This window comes from Macaca nemestrina, chromosome 11 (assembly GCF_043159975.1).
Source record: "Macaca nemestrina isolate mMacNem1 chromosome 11, mMacNem.hap1, whole genome shotgun sequence".
In the NCBI taxonomy this organism is placed as follows: domain Eukaryota; kingdom Metazoa; phylum Chordata; class Mammalia; order Primates; family Cercopithecidae; genus Macaca; species Macaca nemestrina.
The window spans coordinates 67196994-67216333 of NC_092135.1; the positions used below are offsets into that span (position 1 = coordinate 67196994).

The following is a 19340-nucleotide window of genomic DNA, read 5'->3' on the forward strand; positions in this document are numbered from 1 at the left end:
GCTGATTAGAGAACCACAGTATAAAGCAACAGGGAAATTAAGTATTTTAAAGAGAGAGAGAGAGAGAGAGAGAGAAAGAGAGAGAGACTGTGGGGGTCAATCAGGAGAGTCAACAGTTCCAAATAGCAACTACTATGATGCACTAATATGGTAGTCTAAAAGTTCATATTCAGCCAGCCAGGCACAGCGGTTCATGCCTGTGGTGCCAGCACTTTGGGAGGCCAAGGCACAAGGATTGCTTGAGGCCCATATTTCGAGACCAGCCTGGGCAACATGGCAAGACCCCATCTCTACAAAAATTAAAAGATTAGCTGGGCATGATGGCACTTGCCCATAGTTTCAGCTACTCAGGAAGCTGAGGTGGGAGGATTGCTAGAGCCCAGAAGTTCAAGGCTGCAGCATGCCGTGATTGTGCGGCTGCACACCAGCCTGGGCAACAGAGCAAGAACCTGTCTCAAAAAAAAAAAAAAAATCATATTCACCTTCTGAACTTCCTCCTCTATTTCCTTTATCTGTCCTTTGCTTCTCTTTTTTACACCCAGGGAAACTTACAAATACCTTTTAAAAGAAGCTATCAAGCCATTTTGCTCCTCAATTTTCCATTCTGAAGCACAGACAGAGAACATTTCCATCATTTTCAAGAAGGATAGCTGATATAATGAAGTAGAACTGAATAACCATCATTCACCAAGACTAAAATAGCCTAAAGCTTATCCAAGGGTCCTAAGACCCAATTGTGAAATTCTAGGAGAAAGCTACGTCTCCTATAACACTTCTCAAATGTGAAGATTGGGAAATTTGAATTTAAACCTGAAGAAAAGCATTATCAGTGATTCTGGGTTGATTCAGACTGAACAACTTGTAATGAGATATTAGCATTGATATCTCAATCCCAGCCTGTATCAAGAAAGTTCTGAAAGGAATAGTTCCAACCTGCTTTCCTGTCTTTAAAAATCTTTACAGCGAATTCATGTTACTCATCTTAAAAATAATGAAACATAAGTAATGTTTAGTTGTAATAATAATATTAGATTGAGTTAGAACACAGAATCCAATCTCTTAGCTAGGAAAATGTGGCAAACACTAAGAATAAAGTTTATACCCCCAAAACAACTAGTATTTTTAGTACACCAGTAGGTGTGTTTGGGTGACATGTCCTCACATAGGATTATATTTAATAAACTCTCTTAAAGCTTATAAAAATAAGGGCACAAAATAGACATGGGTTCTAGAGTACAGAGCCTAAAAGAAATCAGAATGAGCCTTCGATTAATCCAATTGATGTTCAATGTATAGAGGAAGAGAGAAAATTCTGAAAATACAGGAATCAATATGTTTTCACATCACTTACCCAACAGTTGGGTCCACGGCAATTCCTCTAGGATGCCCCAAGTTTTCAGCTATAAGGGTAACCCGGTAGCTTCCATCCAAATTTACCATATCTATGCGGTTGACCTTGGTTTCCACCAGATAGATTTTATTATTAACCCAGTCCACAGCCAGGTTCTCTGGGGTTTCAACAGAAACATTGAGAACCTCTTGGATATTTAAACCATGAATGTCAACTGAAAAAACCTGAAAGAAAAACCAAAATTATTATATTTCCTCAGCATCACTAACTACATGGTTTGTTTTGATTTTTTAGTTATAATCAAACCAGAATTGCTAAAAATCTAAATTCTCAACTTTTAGAAATTTCATGCAAGTTATTTAAATAAATGAGAATTGTATTAATGGTATAATAAAATGTAAGAAGAAGAAATAAATAAAATTCCATAACGCTTTAGGAGTTTCTGAAATTTATGTTTCAAAAATCTCCATTGCATTACTCCAAGATGAAATTAAACCCATCACACTTTCCAAATAAGACAGTGGAACAAAATTTTGGCCATTAAACAAAATACTGTCAATATTTGTTACTTGATCCCGAATTACGGTTCCATTTAGAAGATGCAGGTAAAAATCTGATTTTTATCATCCAGAAAAGCAGTGTGCTTTTTACATTTTAAATGATCAAATTTCAAAAATTACAACCAAATATCTATCCAGTTTTGAAAGAATGTCTACTATTTCTTTTAATTAGGCTCTTGGACTCCACTTCGAATAAAATTAAAAGTTGCTCAAGGCTAATCCATATAATAGACTGCTTTGTTTAAGAGGTCACATGTAATAGTATAGCATGGAAAAGGTGCTGATTAACATAAAATATCTCAAGGGCCTTTTTTGTTAGAAAACAAAGGAACTTTCCCCTCTACTCCCTCTAAAAGTGAAAAGCTATCAACACTTTGTGCTCAGGGTTCCATTCAGCTCCTGCAATTTCTATTTACCTTATTTTGCACAGTGTCTGTCCAAAAAACTCTTTGCAGGTGATAGTGGAAAGCCACACCCACGGCCACTCCACGATTCTGAGACTCCACTAGGATCCGGAAGCTCCTTCCATGAATATCACCAATTAACAAATCCCGACCATTGGAGAAGATAATGGAGGCCTCGCCAACTAAATGTGAAGAAGGAAGGCATCACCACTCCTTCAGGTGAGCAAGGATGGTGAAGTAGCTTACAACTGATATGCTTTCTGCTTTTTCAAATGCTATCTTCTACGTTGTCTTACCAGATTTTAACATAAACCTCTGAGGCAGACAGATAGCTATCATTCTATCCATTTTACAGAAGGGCAAATTGAGGCACAAAAAGGCTTAATGAAGTGTCCAAAATCTCAGTAAGTTAGGAAGAATTTGGTAAGAATTCAAGCATCCTGGATACTAGTCCAATGCACTTTCAACGACACTGAGGAGAGTATTTCTCAGATATTTTCAAGACTCCTTGATGATATGGGCTCCTTAGCCCCATGTGCAACTCTAGATTTTGTTAAACACAGAAGACATTTTAAAGATTACCAGGAAATCACTCTGAAAAAGATGGTAATGGTGGTTCCAAATCTGTCTGTATACTCACAGGTATGCAAAATGATACATGAACAAGGTATTAACTGCAGTCTTATTGGCAATAGCAAAAGATAAGGAATGATATAAAAGTTCATCAGTAGAGGACTAGTTAAACAAATTATGAATGTCAAAAAAAAGGAATATTATGCCATTATAAAAATAATAATAATAATTAAGGCCAGGCGCAGTGGCTCACATCTGTAATCCCAGCACTTTGAGGGGCTGAGGCAGGCGGATCACATGAAGTCAGAAGTTCGAAATCAGCCTGGCCAACATGGGGAAACCCCGTTTCTATTAAAAATACAAAAATTAGCCAGGCGTGGTGGCGGGGGCCTGTAATCTCAGCTACGCAGGAGGCTGAGGCAGGAGAACCACTTGAACCCAAGAGGCGGAGATTGCAGTGAGCCAAGATCTTGCCATTGCACTCCAGCCTGGGCAACAAGAGAGAGACTCCGTCTCAAAAATAAATAAGTAAGGCTGGATGCAGTAGTTCACGCCTGTAATCCCAGCACTTTGGGAGGCCCAGCACTTTGGGTGGCCGAGGCGGGTAGATTACAAGGTAAGGAGATCAAGACTATTCTGGCTAACATGGTGAAACCCCATCTCTACTAAAAATACAAAAATTAGCCGGGCGTGGTGGCAGATGCCTGTAGTCCCAGCTACTCGGGAGGCTGAGGCAGAGAACTGCCTGAACCCAGGAGGCGGAGGTCGCAGTGAGCCAAGATGGTGCCACTGCACTCCAGCCTGGGTAACAGAGCAAGACTCATTCTCAAAAATAAATAAATAAAAATAAATAAATAAATACATAAATAAAATAATTAAGAAATAACTTCATGTGCTGATGTGGAAAGCTCTGGAAAATATCTTAAGCACATTCACAAGATGCAGAACTGTGCTTATAGTTTACTACCATATATAGATATATAAATACAGTTAAATATCTATATTTGTACAATCTCATTTATTCATTAAGAAACCTCTAGAACTGAAATGAAGAAACAGCAATTACTCATGGGAAAGAGGAAGTGAAAACCATGCAGAGGGGAATAGGTATGGAGCAAGGCATCTCACTACGTATCTTCTTATAATTTAAAATGTGTGAACATATAAATATGTTACCTATGCAAAAAATAAACAAATTGAATTGTTAAAAATCCGCTGAACCTAAAAATTACTACACAGCAAATCAGGTATTTCTATGCAAAAACAAGTAGAAAATGGGCCATTCTTCAGTCGTGGGAGCAGTTAAGTTTCAGAAGACATCAAAGACACTTCAAAATCAAGTGTGAAATAACTATTGGAAAATAGGAGTTTATATTGACACCTTCGTCCGGAGAAATCGACAGTGACAAAATGCTTTGCAGCCCTCATCTACGTTTTGCGGATTTTCTCCATGACTTTTCTCTACTACTATTTACTACTCTCTACTTTCCATACTCTTACATTGATTCCAACAAAGTACCCAGAATTAGGGCATTCAAAAAAATGTTAATCCAAATTTAGCATGTCCATTTGGAAATACCCCTAAATTTTGCAAGAACACTGCAAAAATTATTTCTGTAGATAGTTGTCACCTACTTTTGTGGTAGGTAATTAATTAAAAGTCAAATGTCCAAGCCAATCAAATGTAGGCAGAGCATTTATTCCACAATTAAAGGTGGGTGACATCATAGCCTAGGTCAAAGTAAACAAGCAACCAATTTAAAAATATTAATAATGGTCACCATTAATTGACAAATTGGTCCTTAATAATCAAAGAATGAAATTAATGTTGACCAATTTTTAGGCAGCAGGAGCCATCCCTGATTTGTAATGATAAAGCCCTGCCAACAGCCTAAATGCTGATAATTCTGCTGTCATCAGAAGGAAGGAAAGAAGCTACTAGAATCTGTTTCTTATTCAGAGATTCAGGTGTCCATAATTTACTCACAGGAATCATTAGCTTTGCAATGCTGTCCACGCTCCAAGATATACCCTTCTTCACAGTGGCACAGGTGATGGCCAGGTCGGCTTTCACACTTCTGGTCACAAATTCCCCATATCTGGCAATCATCAAACTCTGCCATATGGAAAATACACATTTGTAGTCAAGGTTATCAGCATTTATTGAGCACTCTCTGACAAAAATCCTAGATAAGATGGCCAAGAATGTGGTGTTGCCCGTGTCTAAATAAACAGCCTCTGGAGTTAGGCACAGGTTCTCAGAATTTATAACAGCCATCTTCATGTAAGGAAAAAGAACATTTACATCATTTTTTAAACCTACATGAAGGATAACTTTACAGAAAATGCACAACACTTCCTGAATTCATAGCCCTATGGCATTGCATTTCATTTATTAATGTTAGTTTACAAATATATAAACTTTGGTGTAAATGTTTCCCTTTAATACTATGCTTTCCAATATGGTAGCCACCAACCCCCTGTGGCTATCTAAATGTATCTTTAGATTAATTAAAATAAAATAAAATTAATAATTTGCTTTCCTAATCACTTGCCACATTTCAAGTGCTCAATAGCCACATATGACTAGTGGTTACCATGTTAGAGAGTGAAGATACACATTTACATCACTGCAGAAAGTTCTATTGGACAGCACTATTTCTGAATAAAGTAAGACCTGCCTATAGACAGTCCCTCAAGAAGACACAAATCTATGACTGCAATAAAGTATTTGGAAAGGTCTATTTACCCAGTTCTCTTTCCTCTGATATCAAAATATTATAACCAAAATTAAATTGAACTTTTTTCAAGACATCAAAAATTTCTTCTCCTCTACTTATTGGTTAACTTATTATTCACTCATTTAATAAGTGTTCATTGAAAGTCCCTTATATGACAGAGCTCTGTTCATTACCAGTTCTACTGTGTAAAAATACTTCCACTATAATTGACATAAACAATAGAATATGGAGGGGAGAACACAACAAAATATTAAAAGAGTCTTTCTTAAAGACTATAAGTCTTCAGGGGTGCAGAAATTGTCTTATCCTTGGTACATCTGACTTTCCAAGTCCACGTCCACTCTCCATCATCCTTCACTCTGCTCTCTTCCCTGGGAGGATGGCCTATGCAAACTATAACAGTAGAGTTCCCACACCCTCTGGTTTCAGGAAGTTCTCAAGTAGATTATAATTTCTGAAACCACTGCACTCCCAAGTCTAGAATTCTCCAGAGCTCTATGATCTGATTACATTTGCAGCAACTGTCAGAACTGTGAATTAGGTTCAACCATTCCTGCTGGGTGGCCCACCATTACATAACCCACCAAAAGCCCAAAAGCCCAAGGTTCTTTCCTTTTCTTTTCTTTCTTTTTTTTTTTTTTTTTTTTTAGACGCAGTCTCGGTCTGTTGCCCAGGCTGGAGTGCAGTGGCACAATCTCGGCTCACTGCAACCTCCGCCTCCCAGATTCAAGCAATCCTTCCACCTCAGCCTCCCGAGTAGCTGGGACTACAGGTGCACACCACCACACCCAGCTAATATTTTTGTATTTTTAGTAGGGACAGCATTTCCCCATGTTGGCCAGGCTGGTCTCAAACTCCTGATCTCAAATGATCAGCCTGCCTTAGCCTCCCAAAGTGATGGGATTGCAGGCATGAGCCACCGCACCCAACCCCAAGAAGGTTCTTCTAATAATCCCATTTCCCTGCAGATTAAACATAACAACATGAGCCAGCATACCTATCTTTCCAAAGACTGTGACTAACCAAAGGAAAAAAACCCAATCCGATCTGGACACTACCAGATTGAAAGGCCACGTGAGGGTGTGAAATGCCCTCACTGATGATTCCCTTCTGTCCCCTCAACTCAGCCCTGAGAAAGCTTCACCTAAGGCTTTGCCTCAGCATGAAAAGAAGTACAGGACATTCTCCCTCAAACCCCCAGAATGTCATAACTTCATTTTGAATGCAAGATCCATGGGACTACATCTAAGGATTTGGAGTCACTCTGAGAAGAAGTTCTGATGTCAAACAGAAGGAAACCAAAGGTGGAGAAGTCATAACTAGGAATTTTCTAGCACAAATGCCCTTCCTATCACCTGCACTACAAGTGGTTTAAAGATTTGAATGAGTGGGCCAGGCACGGTGGTTCATGCCTATAATCCCAGCACTTTGGGAGGACAAGGTGGGAGGATTGATTGAGTCCAAGGGTTTGAGACTAGCCTGGGCAATATAGCGAGGGTTTATCTCTACTAAGAATTAAAAAAAGAAAAAAAAAAAAAAGGCCAGGCATGGAGGCGCGTGCCTGTAGCCCCAGCTACTCAGGAGGCTGAGGTGGGAGGCTGCAGTGAGCAGCGTGATCAAGCCACTGCACTCCAGCCTGGGCAACAGTGAGACCCTATCTCAAAAAACAGGATTTGAATGAGTGTGTAAAATTGCTGTCACTTTTGTGACAATAAGATTGTATCCTTGGATCACTATAGAGAAATATGAAAGTTAATTAACATCCATCAGCAGCCAGAGTGAAGACAAGAAAAATAAAAGTAGAATTGATGGTTTTCATGAGAGTAGAAAAGATAGTGGAAACCACACAAAACACTGAAACACTACTTTACAATCCCCCTCTCACTCCAATACCTTTATCTATTTTCTTTCCTTTTTATTCTTTGTCTCCTCCCACCAACAAATACTGCTGTGAAAATAATTCAAAAACCCCTTTTTAACTGAGACCCCCTTGGCCACCCTCTGATCCATCTGGCTGTGTGAAACCCCACCATGCTGAATGACCTCCCTGCCCTCACTCTGCACCACGATGTCATTCTGTCAACAAACAGCATGTCCTGTCAATCAGAAACAATGAGCCCAGTAAACTGCTTCAGCATGCCTCAGAGCTTCCACTGCCAGGTCAAGACTACCAGGGGCAGATGAATGGTAGAAAGACACAAGATTTCGTGTCAAGATTATTCAATGTTATTCTTGATTACCACCGAGGTATTCACTGGGGAGCCATGTCTAAGATAATAAATGGTACATAGGTTTCCAACACCTGAAGCCTCTGTAATGCGTCACCCATGCAGAGGATTATAGCCATACAGAGAGTATTTGTTGAAATGAAATGCTTGAGAGAGCAAACCAAAGCAACAATTCCCCTAAAAATTCAGCTCAGCTGAAACAAGTGTAACTGGTTTCCTAATGTCATGTATTTAAAGAGTTCTCTATACAGAGAGAAAAATAGTCTTCTTTGAAACAAATGTGAAATAAATGTTAACCCAGCCTCAAAACTCAGAGGCAAATGACACATTCTTGAAGGACAGCAAAGGTCACAGAAAAGGTCTCTGCAGGTGGCAGGGGGCCTCATATTCACAAAGGCCCTCAAATGTAGACTTTTGAGATTATCTCCAAATGAGGTTGTCTGTACTAAAGTCCCAGAAATGCGCTGGCGGGAATGAAAGAAGATGTCTGTTGTGGAACTTAGAATTAGTGCCCCAGTATTAGAACACACTACTTCCAACGTGTTATTAATGTGCGGTATGTTCTCTAATCCTGAAATTATCTTGTGCATGCATAATACTGCAATATTCTGCCTTACATTCACTAGTAGGTTAAATGCAAAATTTTATCAAACAACAACTTTGTTATGACAGCCTTTCACTTTGTAAGGGGCTATTGAAAATTGAAGTGGCCTGAATTTCTGACATTTAGGAAACCCTAGACATTTGGAAATACAACCCAAGGCTCACCACAGACTTATATGTTGGAAAATATGGAAAATGTGTTATCTGGGCTCTAGGGTGGAACAAAAAACTGAGAACAGATTGTGGGGCATCACAAGACTGAATCAGGGATTCTGAAAGAACAAATCACTTTTCCTGAAAGGACTTCATGGCCTATCAAGTTTCAACTGTAAGACAGCTCAGCCCCAACTCCTCTTTGGGAGTTGATAAAGGAAAAAGAGAGAAAAGCTGATGTAATACTGAGAATGTGGCTTCTGGTATTTCTATTGGAACTTCTTTTCTACAAAGAGAAAAGGAAAATGCCTAGAGAACTAAAAGGCTGGGAATGGGATTGGCAGCTGGATAGAAGTGAAGGGGGGCGAAGGAGCCTGACATTTGCCAAAGACACTGGAGCGGACTCACACCCACGGACGAGCCCCACTCTGAGCAGAAGCGAGGCTGCCCCTCTGCCCAGGGCTACCTGAAATCCAGGCAGGACTCCCAGAGTCAGGTCACCACCCAACCTATAAGGGCACTTGTGTGAAAAGTATCTGTACATTACTTGAATGCATCCCTAATATAATGGTAATGATAACAATAAAACACAAAAAGTGGCCTGCAATCTTATTTAAGGCCAGTTGCAGATCATAACTTTTATGTATAAAATGTTTTAAAATGATTAGAAATGCGGGGGCCTTCTTAAATTATTCCAGAGTTCACTTAAGTCACTTGATCTTAAAGTACCTTGTTGAATGCAGTTACTTAAGAGGAGCAATTAGATGGGCAACTTTGGGACTTGGTCCTGATATTAAAAACCTACAATTACCTACTATGAACACAAGGAAAAGCTCAAATGGATTGCTTTCCTGGATATGAAAATCCAGTTTTTCTTGGCATATGATAAGTAAGTGAGCCCAACGATTATAGTTTTCAGTAACGCTGAGGAGCAGACTTTCTCAAGAATTTCAAGTTTAATTTGCAAACCAGAGTTTATTTCTGGTATCAATACATTTTTCTGTTTGCTAGCACTTCTGCTGAAAATAATAATAATAATAATAATAATAATAATAATAATAATAAAATAAAGAAAAAAAGAAAGGTTTTTCTGGCTATGAGTAGTTATTAAGATTAGCCATATTTGACAAAGTATAATTATGTTGGAAGCCATGAGCTGAGACTAAAGAGTTTGAATAACTTCATTAGGTTTATCTAAATTCAATATTTTATTACCAAATTTTACCAAAGAGTTCTAAAATATTAACATTTTAATATTTTAATAATATTAAAATAATAATTTCAGAAGAAATACTTTTCTAGGAGCATTTCTTACACATTTCATGTTTGTTTTTATCCCAAAAGCCCTAAAGAATATCTCATATTTCTAAGGAATATCAAAAGAATACAAATATCCTGGGAAAATTCTGAATCACTTTGGAGACCCATAGAAGACTACCAAATTTAAATGAATAGTTTCAATTGCCTTCCAGATGCCTTTTCCCAACAGCAGTAAAAACAGTTTTCTTTAAACCTCTGTGATCACTTCCTGCTAGTATGTTTGTTGTTTATGTGTCAAAAATCAGATCGAAGGAAAAAAAGATCAGAGCACCAAAAACTCACTAAGAAAATAGAAACTGATGATAGTTGGCCATGTCTAATTCTCCCATCCTAAGGCCCCATCCTAATCACAGTGAGATACAAAGATGGCATCAAAATAAAAAATCTCCCAATGGGAGAAATCATTTCTGAAGTCAGAGAGGAGAGATATGAGGAAATAGTTGGTGTACCGGTATCTAGTTTAATGCCAGCCACCATCTGGAAGCATCATGATAAAGAATCTGCTCATCTTGAATGATGGTTCCAAGTGGATGTCACAATCAGTGGAATGAGTAGCCAGCCCAGCATAGGCACTGACCCACCAGTGTAGTCACCAGAGCAATGACCTGGTGATCCTCTGCTGTGACGTTTGTGCATCCTGGAGAAGAGGCTGCACAAACAAGGAGCAAAGTAGGGGTGCTTGCTGGGCTCAAGCAGCAGCTATCTACCGACCTCATGGAAGTAGTTCAGTATTCAGTAACCAGAATGGCTGCACCAATCCTGATGCCAAATACTTGAAAAGAAAACAGAAAAGGACTACCACCCCCAACGAGTAGTGGATAGGTTCCAGGTAGCTAGTCAGCTCACTCATGACAGAACCACTCTTTTGCCCGGTACACCACACCAAACCTTCTCAGACTTAAAATTCCCTATTTGCCAGGTTTTCTGTGAGGTCTGGGTTGCTTTGTTATGACAGACCATGACAACTCTCCACAAGTGCAACCTCCTTGATGTCAGAGATCAGGGGACCTGTCAGTGTACTCTAATGAAAGAAAAGTAGCCCCACCCCCCCATCACTTACCAACACAGGTACGGCTGTCATTGTGGTTGATGGTATAACCTGGGGGACAAAAACACGCTCCTCCATAAGGCGTCTCATGGCACTGGTACTGGCAGTTCAAGGCAGAGCACAGAGTCGTACCTAAACGAAGAAAAGAACTTTGTTAAATGAATGGTGACCTCTGGACAAGACTGATTAACCTAATAGCTTCTTTTTCCATCAGTAGCAGCTAAGTAAGCATGTATTAGATGTACAGAAAAATCTGTCACCCTTCAAAGCTTACTGCAAAACTTGGCAATAAAAGCTCAACTGAGACAGGATGATTGCTTGAAGCCAGGAGATCAAGACCAGCCTGGGTAACATAGCTAGACCTCATCTTCACAAAAAGTTAAAAATAAAAACATTAGCCGGGCACAGTGGCTCACACCTGTAATCTCAGCACTTTTGGAGGCCAATGCAAGAGGATCACTTGAGCCCAGAAGTTTGAGGCTGCAGTAAGCTATGACTGCACCACTGTACTCTAACCTGGGTGACAGAACAAGAGCCTGTCTCGAGTGGAAACAAAAGAAAAAAGAATAAAACTCATTTTTAAAGTTATAACTATGTCCAAGTGTAAGTCATTATAAGTCTTATTTATGAAAAAAAAAACAGGTCGTGCATGGGTCTATCTTTGTGTCTACACAGTAAAAAGGGCTAAGAACTCCCAAGTGACTGAAGGAAGAATAAGCCCTAAAAGTATTAACTGTGGCTGGCTTCAAGAGATGGGATTTCAGGTAATTATATTTTTTTCTTTTGGTTAATTTTTATTTTCCAACTTTCATACTGTGACTACACATCTTTTACTAATTTTTGAGTCTTTTTAAATGGGCTCCGAAATGAAATAGAGAAAAAAAAACCATAGAGGTATCTGCCTGTTTAAATATTGTGTACAATTTTTGTCAGGAAACAAAAAATAACCTTGGGGTTGCAGTTACATGGGCACTTCTAGGCAACCACAAATTTAGTTAGAGTATATTATTGATGAAATCAAGGTTTTAAATGGTATTCCCTTATAAGACAGTCAGCTGTCCACAGAGCTGATGGGTTGTTGGTGGGGTGCATATTCTACAGTCACAAAAAAGGAGAAAAAAATGCCTAGTTCCAGTCAGTTTCCTCATAAATGAATGTGGACACACAAGACATAATCAAACAACACTGTGCATGGCCAACACCAAGTTTTGCCATTGGAGAGTAACTCAAAGTATGTAACCCAGGAACCAGAAGCTTTTTTTTTTTTTTTTTTTAGTACAGTCAGACAAGGCCTTTTTCCATAAGTATAAGCCAGGTAATAAAATCTCCAACACATCTTTAAGGTCATCAAAATTGCCACTGAAACAATCCTCTTTGTGTGTGTGTTAGGGATTAGGGACGGGGAGTTGCTCCAAAAATTGTTAAGCTCCTCCCATCAATAGATGGAGTCTATTTCTTCCATCCACTCTGGGTTTGGCCAAGTGTCTTGCTTTGAACAATAAGACTTGAGCAAACTTGGCATAAGTAGAACCTTGAAAGTACTTGAGCCCTAGGGTTTGCTCTTTCAGTCTCTGGGTCAACAAAGCTAGGCTAGCCCAAGCTTTTACTGCAACATCCTGACGTTTGAGTGAGCTGATATAGGCCAGAGAAACTACTTAGTCAACCCACAGAACTGTGAGAAATAAGACTACACATTTGTCAGTTTAAGCCACTAAGTCTTGGGGTGCTTTGTTACGCAAACGCCAACAGATATACTGTATTTGAACATCTGTTCTAGAAAACAGAAATATCTTTACCTGAAAGTTACCCAGGTAAATGCCTATACTCACTACAGTATTTTCCAGTAGTAGTACTGTTTTCATCTTCTCTTCCTGGGCAATCTAAAATCCCATCACAAACTTTATAAATGGAGATGCATCGTCCCGACTCTGGGCAAGACCATTCTCTTGGGGAACATTTATGAACACCATGAGAACTGCTTTCTGTGGGGGGAAAAAGAGAGAGTTACAGGCCACAGGGGAGGTACAGCAAGCTCTTTTTCAATCAGTGGTTAAAAGGGGATGTAGAGCAAGTTGGACAAGAGAAATCTATAACTGATTTACATTTTACAATAAGTTAGTGATTTCTAACTCTGCCACTAGTCTTTTACTGAGATTCTAAGGACAGGCATAATGGAATTACTTCACTTTCCCTGCAAGAGGCAGCCCCCAGCCGGGTTATAAGAGTAAGAAGCAGATACGGGTCTCAATTATCAACAAACTAGATTCATAATCCCCTAGGAAAAGATGCAGTTATTTAAATCCTGAATTATCGAAGTAGGGCCATCAAGTTAGGTCCAGAATTACTTGAGTTTGTGGTGGGGCTTTTTGATTTGCTTTGTTTATTTAGTGAAATGTCAATAGTATAAGAAAAACCATAACCCAAATGTAGAAAAACCACTTTCTGGAACATAAAAACATAAAACCATGTTTTATGCTCCCAGAACAAGCATTTCCCTTATCATACCTGGGATTGGAATGGTGCAGGTAACTTGCTGTAGGGTGTGGGTATTAGTAAGGGCTAAATTGTTGGAGGTGCTGCTGATGATATCAGCAACATAAAAGGGTGAATATCAGTAACATAAAAGGGTAACATAAAAGGCAATTTCTTTCTCACAGAATCTTTAAGCACTTCCCTGGATAGTAGCTTCTCCTACACTTACCAATCCCCAGCTCCACCCCACATGTTCCTAAGGTGGCCTCTCTTTCACCACTGAACGTCAGTGACTCATTTGGGAATCAGAATTTACAAAACCAAAACAAAAAAATAAGCTGAACTGTTACCAAGGTTCAAAGTCATTTTTAAAGATTGTAAGGTCTAAGACAAATGACATTTTCCCTATTTTCTCTCCTTCCCCAGCCTATTAGTTTTATATAAGTAAATCTATTTAAAACGGGCAGTCTTAAAGGGAGAAAGTCAGACTGAGATATAGAAGAGGGAGAGACTGTCCTACCTATTTTGCCTTAAAGATAGAAAGGAGAGGATTATAATTTAATCTGTATTTGAGTTCTGAATCTTCTTAGGAAAAGTTAGTGAAGTCACCTCCTTCTTCCCCACCCACTAAGTTCCTAAACAACTCCTTCAACTCCAGCCAGTCCTGAGGCTTGCTTGTCACACAAAACTTTTAAAAAGGAAAGGAGAAAAAGCAAGCACTGGAAAACACTTGAAGAAAATGCTTTTCAGTAGGAATCTCTTCCTCTCCTTACCACATCCATCTTCATCTCCATTATCTTTACAGTCATCTTCTCCATCACAAACCCAGTTTTGATAAATGCATCGGCCACTGGGGCAAGTGAACTGGTAACCACCGCAGGTCGGATAGTCTGGAACAAAGCAACAGCTGCACTCCAAAGACACAAATCACCTGGAAAAACTCAAAGTGCTCTCACCTCAGTGCCTAAGCAGAACTATCTCTTAAATATCTTGACAAAAATTTTAAAAAGCAGGAAAAAAAAAAGAGAGAGAGAAAGAAGCTAACAGCAGCTTTGGGTCTAGGAAATGAACTCAGATGCCGGTTTCTGTTTTTCAAGATTAAACATTAGATCAGCCTGGGAAACATGGTGAGACCTCATCTCTACCAAAAACACAAAAAAATAAATATATAGCCAGGCATAGTGGTACATGTCTGTAGTCCCAGCTACTCGGGAGGCTGAGGGGGGAGGACGGCATGAGCCTGGCCTGGGGATGTGGAGTTGCAGTGAGCTGAGATCGCAGCACTGCACTCCAGCCTGGGTGACAGAGTGAGACCCTGTCTCAAAAAAGAAAAAAAACTAAAAATTAAAAACAAGATGGTTTGCAATGTGCTGGCACAGAACAGAAAATGCAGACAAAGATGCTGCAGACATGACAACATCCAACGTTCTCATATTTTACTACAAGCTCTGTAATTGCTAATCTATGACCAAATGATTCTGAGTCAACCATTCCATGATGTCACATTCTCTATAATTCTCTGTCACTAAAATAAGCCCAGGTTCCAGAAAGGAAGCCAGGCATGACTCATTGAAAATTAGGGTGATATCAAAAATATTTAACAACACCCTAAGGCATGGGTACCAACCAATCAAAAGAGGTATGGAGGGAAATCATACATTCTAGTAAATAAATCACCACAAAAAGCTGCCAACTTACTGGAAACAGTAAAACTCTTTCATGGAGTCTTCTAACTTTATCATTCCGAAAAAATAAGTGGAGGTGGCAACAAGCAGACAACAGCATGGACATAAAAGCAAGGTCAGAGTGAAGAAGTGGAGGCAAGGAAGCCACCTATACCACACTGAAACTTTCAGTCTGGGCGCGGTGGCTCATGTCCATAATCCCAGCACTTTGGGAGGCTGAGGCGGGCGGATCACTTGAGGTCAGGAGTCCGCGACCAGCCTGGCCAACACGGTGAAACCCCATCTCTACTAAAAACACAAAATTAGCCGGACATGGTGGTGCATGCCTGTGATCCCAGCTACTCAGGAGGCTGAAGCAGGAGAATTGCTTGAACCCAGGAGGCGGAGGTTGCAGTAAGCCGAGATCGCGCCACTGTACTCCCGCCTGGGCAACAAAGCAAAACTCCATCTCCAAAAAAAAAAAAGAAAAAGAAGAAAAAGAAACTTTCCTGACACTCCAACTTTAACGCAGTAGAAATTTCAAAGTAAAGAGGAGAGTTAGAGCCACTCCTAGGGAAATTCCTTTCCCTTAAAAACACTTCCCTTACTCGACTACCAAGGTTCTCAGAGGTACGGGTCATTTGAGAATGCAGTGATACAATATATCCTGTACCCCTGGAGCCTAAGGAAAGAAGGCAAACTGTCCATCACCAGCCCTTTACATCTACGCAGATCCTTGAAAGATAAAGGAGCCCAGGTACAGCAACACCACAAAGGCTCGTGTCATGGCCCCTAGTGACCTTCTGATTCCATCTGCCATCAAATGTAGTGACTCTTTTCCTTGAAAAAAGCAGTACATTGGTGGGGGAGGCGGGGATAAAACAAAACCAAACTGAAACAGAACAAAACACTCCCAAGAACATGACCCAGCATAAAGAAATCACCGTACTGCAAGCATGTTCATCACTGCCGTCTTGGCAATCACTGTCATGGTCACAGACATAAGCGTGAGGGATACACTCTCCACTGCCACATGAGAACTCATTGTGCAAGCATATCTCAGCTGCAACAGAAAGTTAGGAAGGGAAAGAAAAGAGAGAAGTTAACTCCATTGTAGCCATTTAATCTCAAAGGAAGATCATCTCCAGTTTAAGAAGGGATTCTTATTAAGCAGTGGTGTGCTGGTAAATGTTTAAGAATCAGTTATCCAGGAACAAAAAGGCCCTGGTTTGTAATGTTTGCCGATTTCCAGTGTGTAAATACTCCTACCAACGGCTGACTTCAAACTACCAACGTGAATTCACTGAAACTGAACTTGGGAAGAGATGCACATAATTGGCTCTCTCAAGCCAGTGTAAACCAGCTTCAGCACACCACTGCACGTCTTGTGCGCAATACTTACTGCAGTTGATTTCATCCGAGGAGTCCCTGCAATCAACTTTCCAATCACACTTCTGACTGGTGTTATAGCAGGCTCCATTGTCACAAGTAAGCTGCTCACATGTTGGGTATTCTATTGTTTAAAAAAAAAAATGGAAACAGCAAACAAACCTTAAATTTCCTTCAGCAAACATTTATTGAGTGATTACTATATGCAAGTCACTAAATGCTGAGCACATATTGATACACACACACACAAAAATATGCTCCCTGGCTTCATGGAGAGTACAGCTGGACAGGGGAGACAAATATTAGTCAAATAAGACACAAATGGTAAATTACAAACTGGGATAAGTGCTAATGTGGAAAGTACAGAGGACTGTGAGACTGCATAGCAGAAAAGTCTCCCCTAAAGAAGTGACTTTTGAGCTAAAACATGAAGAATGAGAAAGAATTTAACTTTAGCTCAAAATGGAACATTATTTTACATAATACAAATAACATCCCAGGAAACTAAAGTACCACCGCACAAGCTTGGAAGAAAGAAAGGCCATTTCTTCCACTGGGGGTTGGAGAAAGAAAGCAGGCCTAGAGTTCAGGAGCCCTGGTGGCCCAGAGGTACCACTCAGCAGCTATTTACTGTGACTCAAGCTTCATGTCCTGTGTTTCTACTTCCCTATCTGCACATTTGGATAATCTACTGCACAGGGTAGAGGGGCCTGAAAAGACCCTGTCTAGTGAAGCATGTTGAAAAGCATAATGTGCTCTCAAAGCACAAATTATTGTTGCCATGTTATGTACATGCGACCACCTCACTGCTACTCACTGGACCTGGTTTTCTAGGTCACAGTGGAAAATCAGGAAGTCCCTTACAGGAATAACATGCTATCTGTCCCTCCTCTCTACTTACCAGACTTGGACCACCTGTCTCTCGTGACTTCTTACTGGAGGCTTTATTCTGTGGATTGTTGATCTCTTTCCCCCGTGACATAATGAAACTCCCTGAGATTAAGGATCCTGTCTTACTCATTTTAGAATCCCCAACACTTAGTACAGGGGTGGTGGGACATTACTCACTGTGCTCAAGAAATGTTCAATATTGCTATTATTTATCACAGGTGAACATTTTAGTCATTCGGCTTTTTAAAATATTGTGAGGTTCTGCCTTTTATGGCCTTTGAATACCCTCCTTTTCACAAATATGACATCTTCCTTGGTCTGACCATCTTTTTCATGAAAGATAATTTTTGTATTGATTATCAGGTCATCTTCTGATTTCTTTTTAACAAAGGAAAAGGTATGTCTTAGTTAACTTTGAGTCTCAATTTTGCACTTAAGAACGCAGTTTGAGATTTTATAGAGATATAAATATATTGAAGATAAGTATTTGGATAGTCCCAAGTCTTTTCAAGCAGAAGCTGTGTACAAAATTCTGTGCTGAAACTGTACTAAACTTGTGCCATGTTAACAACTTGCACTTTTTAAAAACGGACTCTCCAATGATCTTTTTTTTTTTTTTTTTTTTTGGTATAGTAAAGGAATAAGCCTAACCCTTCTCATCTCCAGAGGTTCAAAGTTAGTCTCTTAAGTGTCCTTAAATATCTCAATTGCCAGAGTTATGTATAGTCGATCATATGTTAAAATGGAAGGCGTTTTTAAATAGCTAGTTATAATTTAAAATTTTTTCTGAATTTTATTTTGTTTTTTAATAGTCCAAAAGTGAGCCGGTGCCTAGAGTTATTGCTTTCTTTCCTTGCTGAGAAGACATGCCTTACAAATGTACCTTCAAATGGGTCACACAACTCTCCCTTCAAGTGATGTTTATTAATTCTGCTTTTGAGAGATGCAAAAGACCAGGTGAGGCCAGCAAGCAATTCCTTTGCCCTTGTGAGCCAGATAGCTCCTAGAGTCAATGTGTTATCTAGCCTTTTAAGAGCAGCAGCAAGCAGGAGAAAAACCCATAGAAAACCCAGCTCTTTGCAACAGATAAGCTACCTGTCAGGAGGAAAATTAATCTGGGCTTGAACAGCAGCTACTTCATTTAAGGTGATAATTATAAAGAATCTGGAATAAGTGTGCTGGGTGGCTCTCTCATTTTCCTCATCCTGCTTTTTGAGAACCAGTGCCAGAAAATTGAAAGGAAAAGGATTAAAAGAGTAACCACTGACATGACTAAAAGTTTACTGACATGGCCCATTCCCCACCCAACAAACAAGGCCAGCTTGATATCATCAGGGAGGGGATTGTGATGGCCAGAGGTCAGCAGTTCGACTTTTGGAATGAAGAACGAACAGCTTTCTTGTCTCCATCCACACTGATAAAGAATCTCTCTCAATCAGCAGGGGACCCCTCTCAACCCCTGCACACCTTGATCTCTTCTGTGCATAGTTAACCTGAGATGTATACTTACAGAAAAGATTGCACAGAGCTCCCTAACTCCACAAAATACTGAAAATACTTGGAAATTTGTTTCCAAATGGTTTTCCCTCTTTGGAGATCCACACAGAGAGAACAGGTCCAAACTGTTAACACTGACCAAAGAAAGAAATGAATGGATTCTACTATCATTGCTAAAGATGTTAATGAGTTTCAATCTACTCCAGAAAACAATAAGTCACAATCCTTTGAGCTTCCAACTGGGAGATATCTAAAATCTTATTTTTTGGTTTATTTGCTTGGCAAGCCTGAGTCTAACCTTCTTCCCAAAGAGCAAATCCATCATGTGGCTAAAATGTCCTGCAAGATTTTAAGTATAGGGTAAAGTTCAATATGAGAGGAGACCATATAAAAGAACACCAAGGAAACTCTTATTTCTGAATTTGGTTTTAATGGAAAGATCAACA

General features: G+C 39.7%; 1 protein-coding gene across 1 annotated transcript in view; it reads right to left on the minus strand.

The window, feature by feature from the left end:
* Window positions 1–19340, minus strand: part of LOC105483280 (LDL receptor related protein 2) — a 214626-nt gene that overhangs the window by 136190 nt on the left and 59096 nt on the right. The window contains exons 5-12 of the mRNA XM_011744068.3: window positions 16520–16630; window positions 16067–16180; window positions 14227–14343; window positions 12811–12963; window positions 10994–11113; window positions 4876–5004; window positions 2328–2497; window positions 1352–1575 (exon numbers count right to left, since the gene is read on the minus strand). Of these exons, the coding sequence (XP_011742370.2) occupies window positions 1352–1575; window positions 2328–2497; window positions 4876–5004; window positions 10994–11113; window positions 12811–12963; window positions 14227–14343; window positions 16067–16180; window positions 16520–16630 (1138 nt within the window). The remainder of the gene's footprint in view (window positions 1–1351; window positions 1576–2327; window positions 2498–4875; window positions 5005–10993; window positions 11114–12810; window positions 12964–14226; window positions 14344–16066; window positions 16181–16519; window positions 16631–19340) is intronic.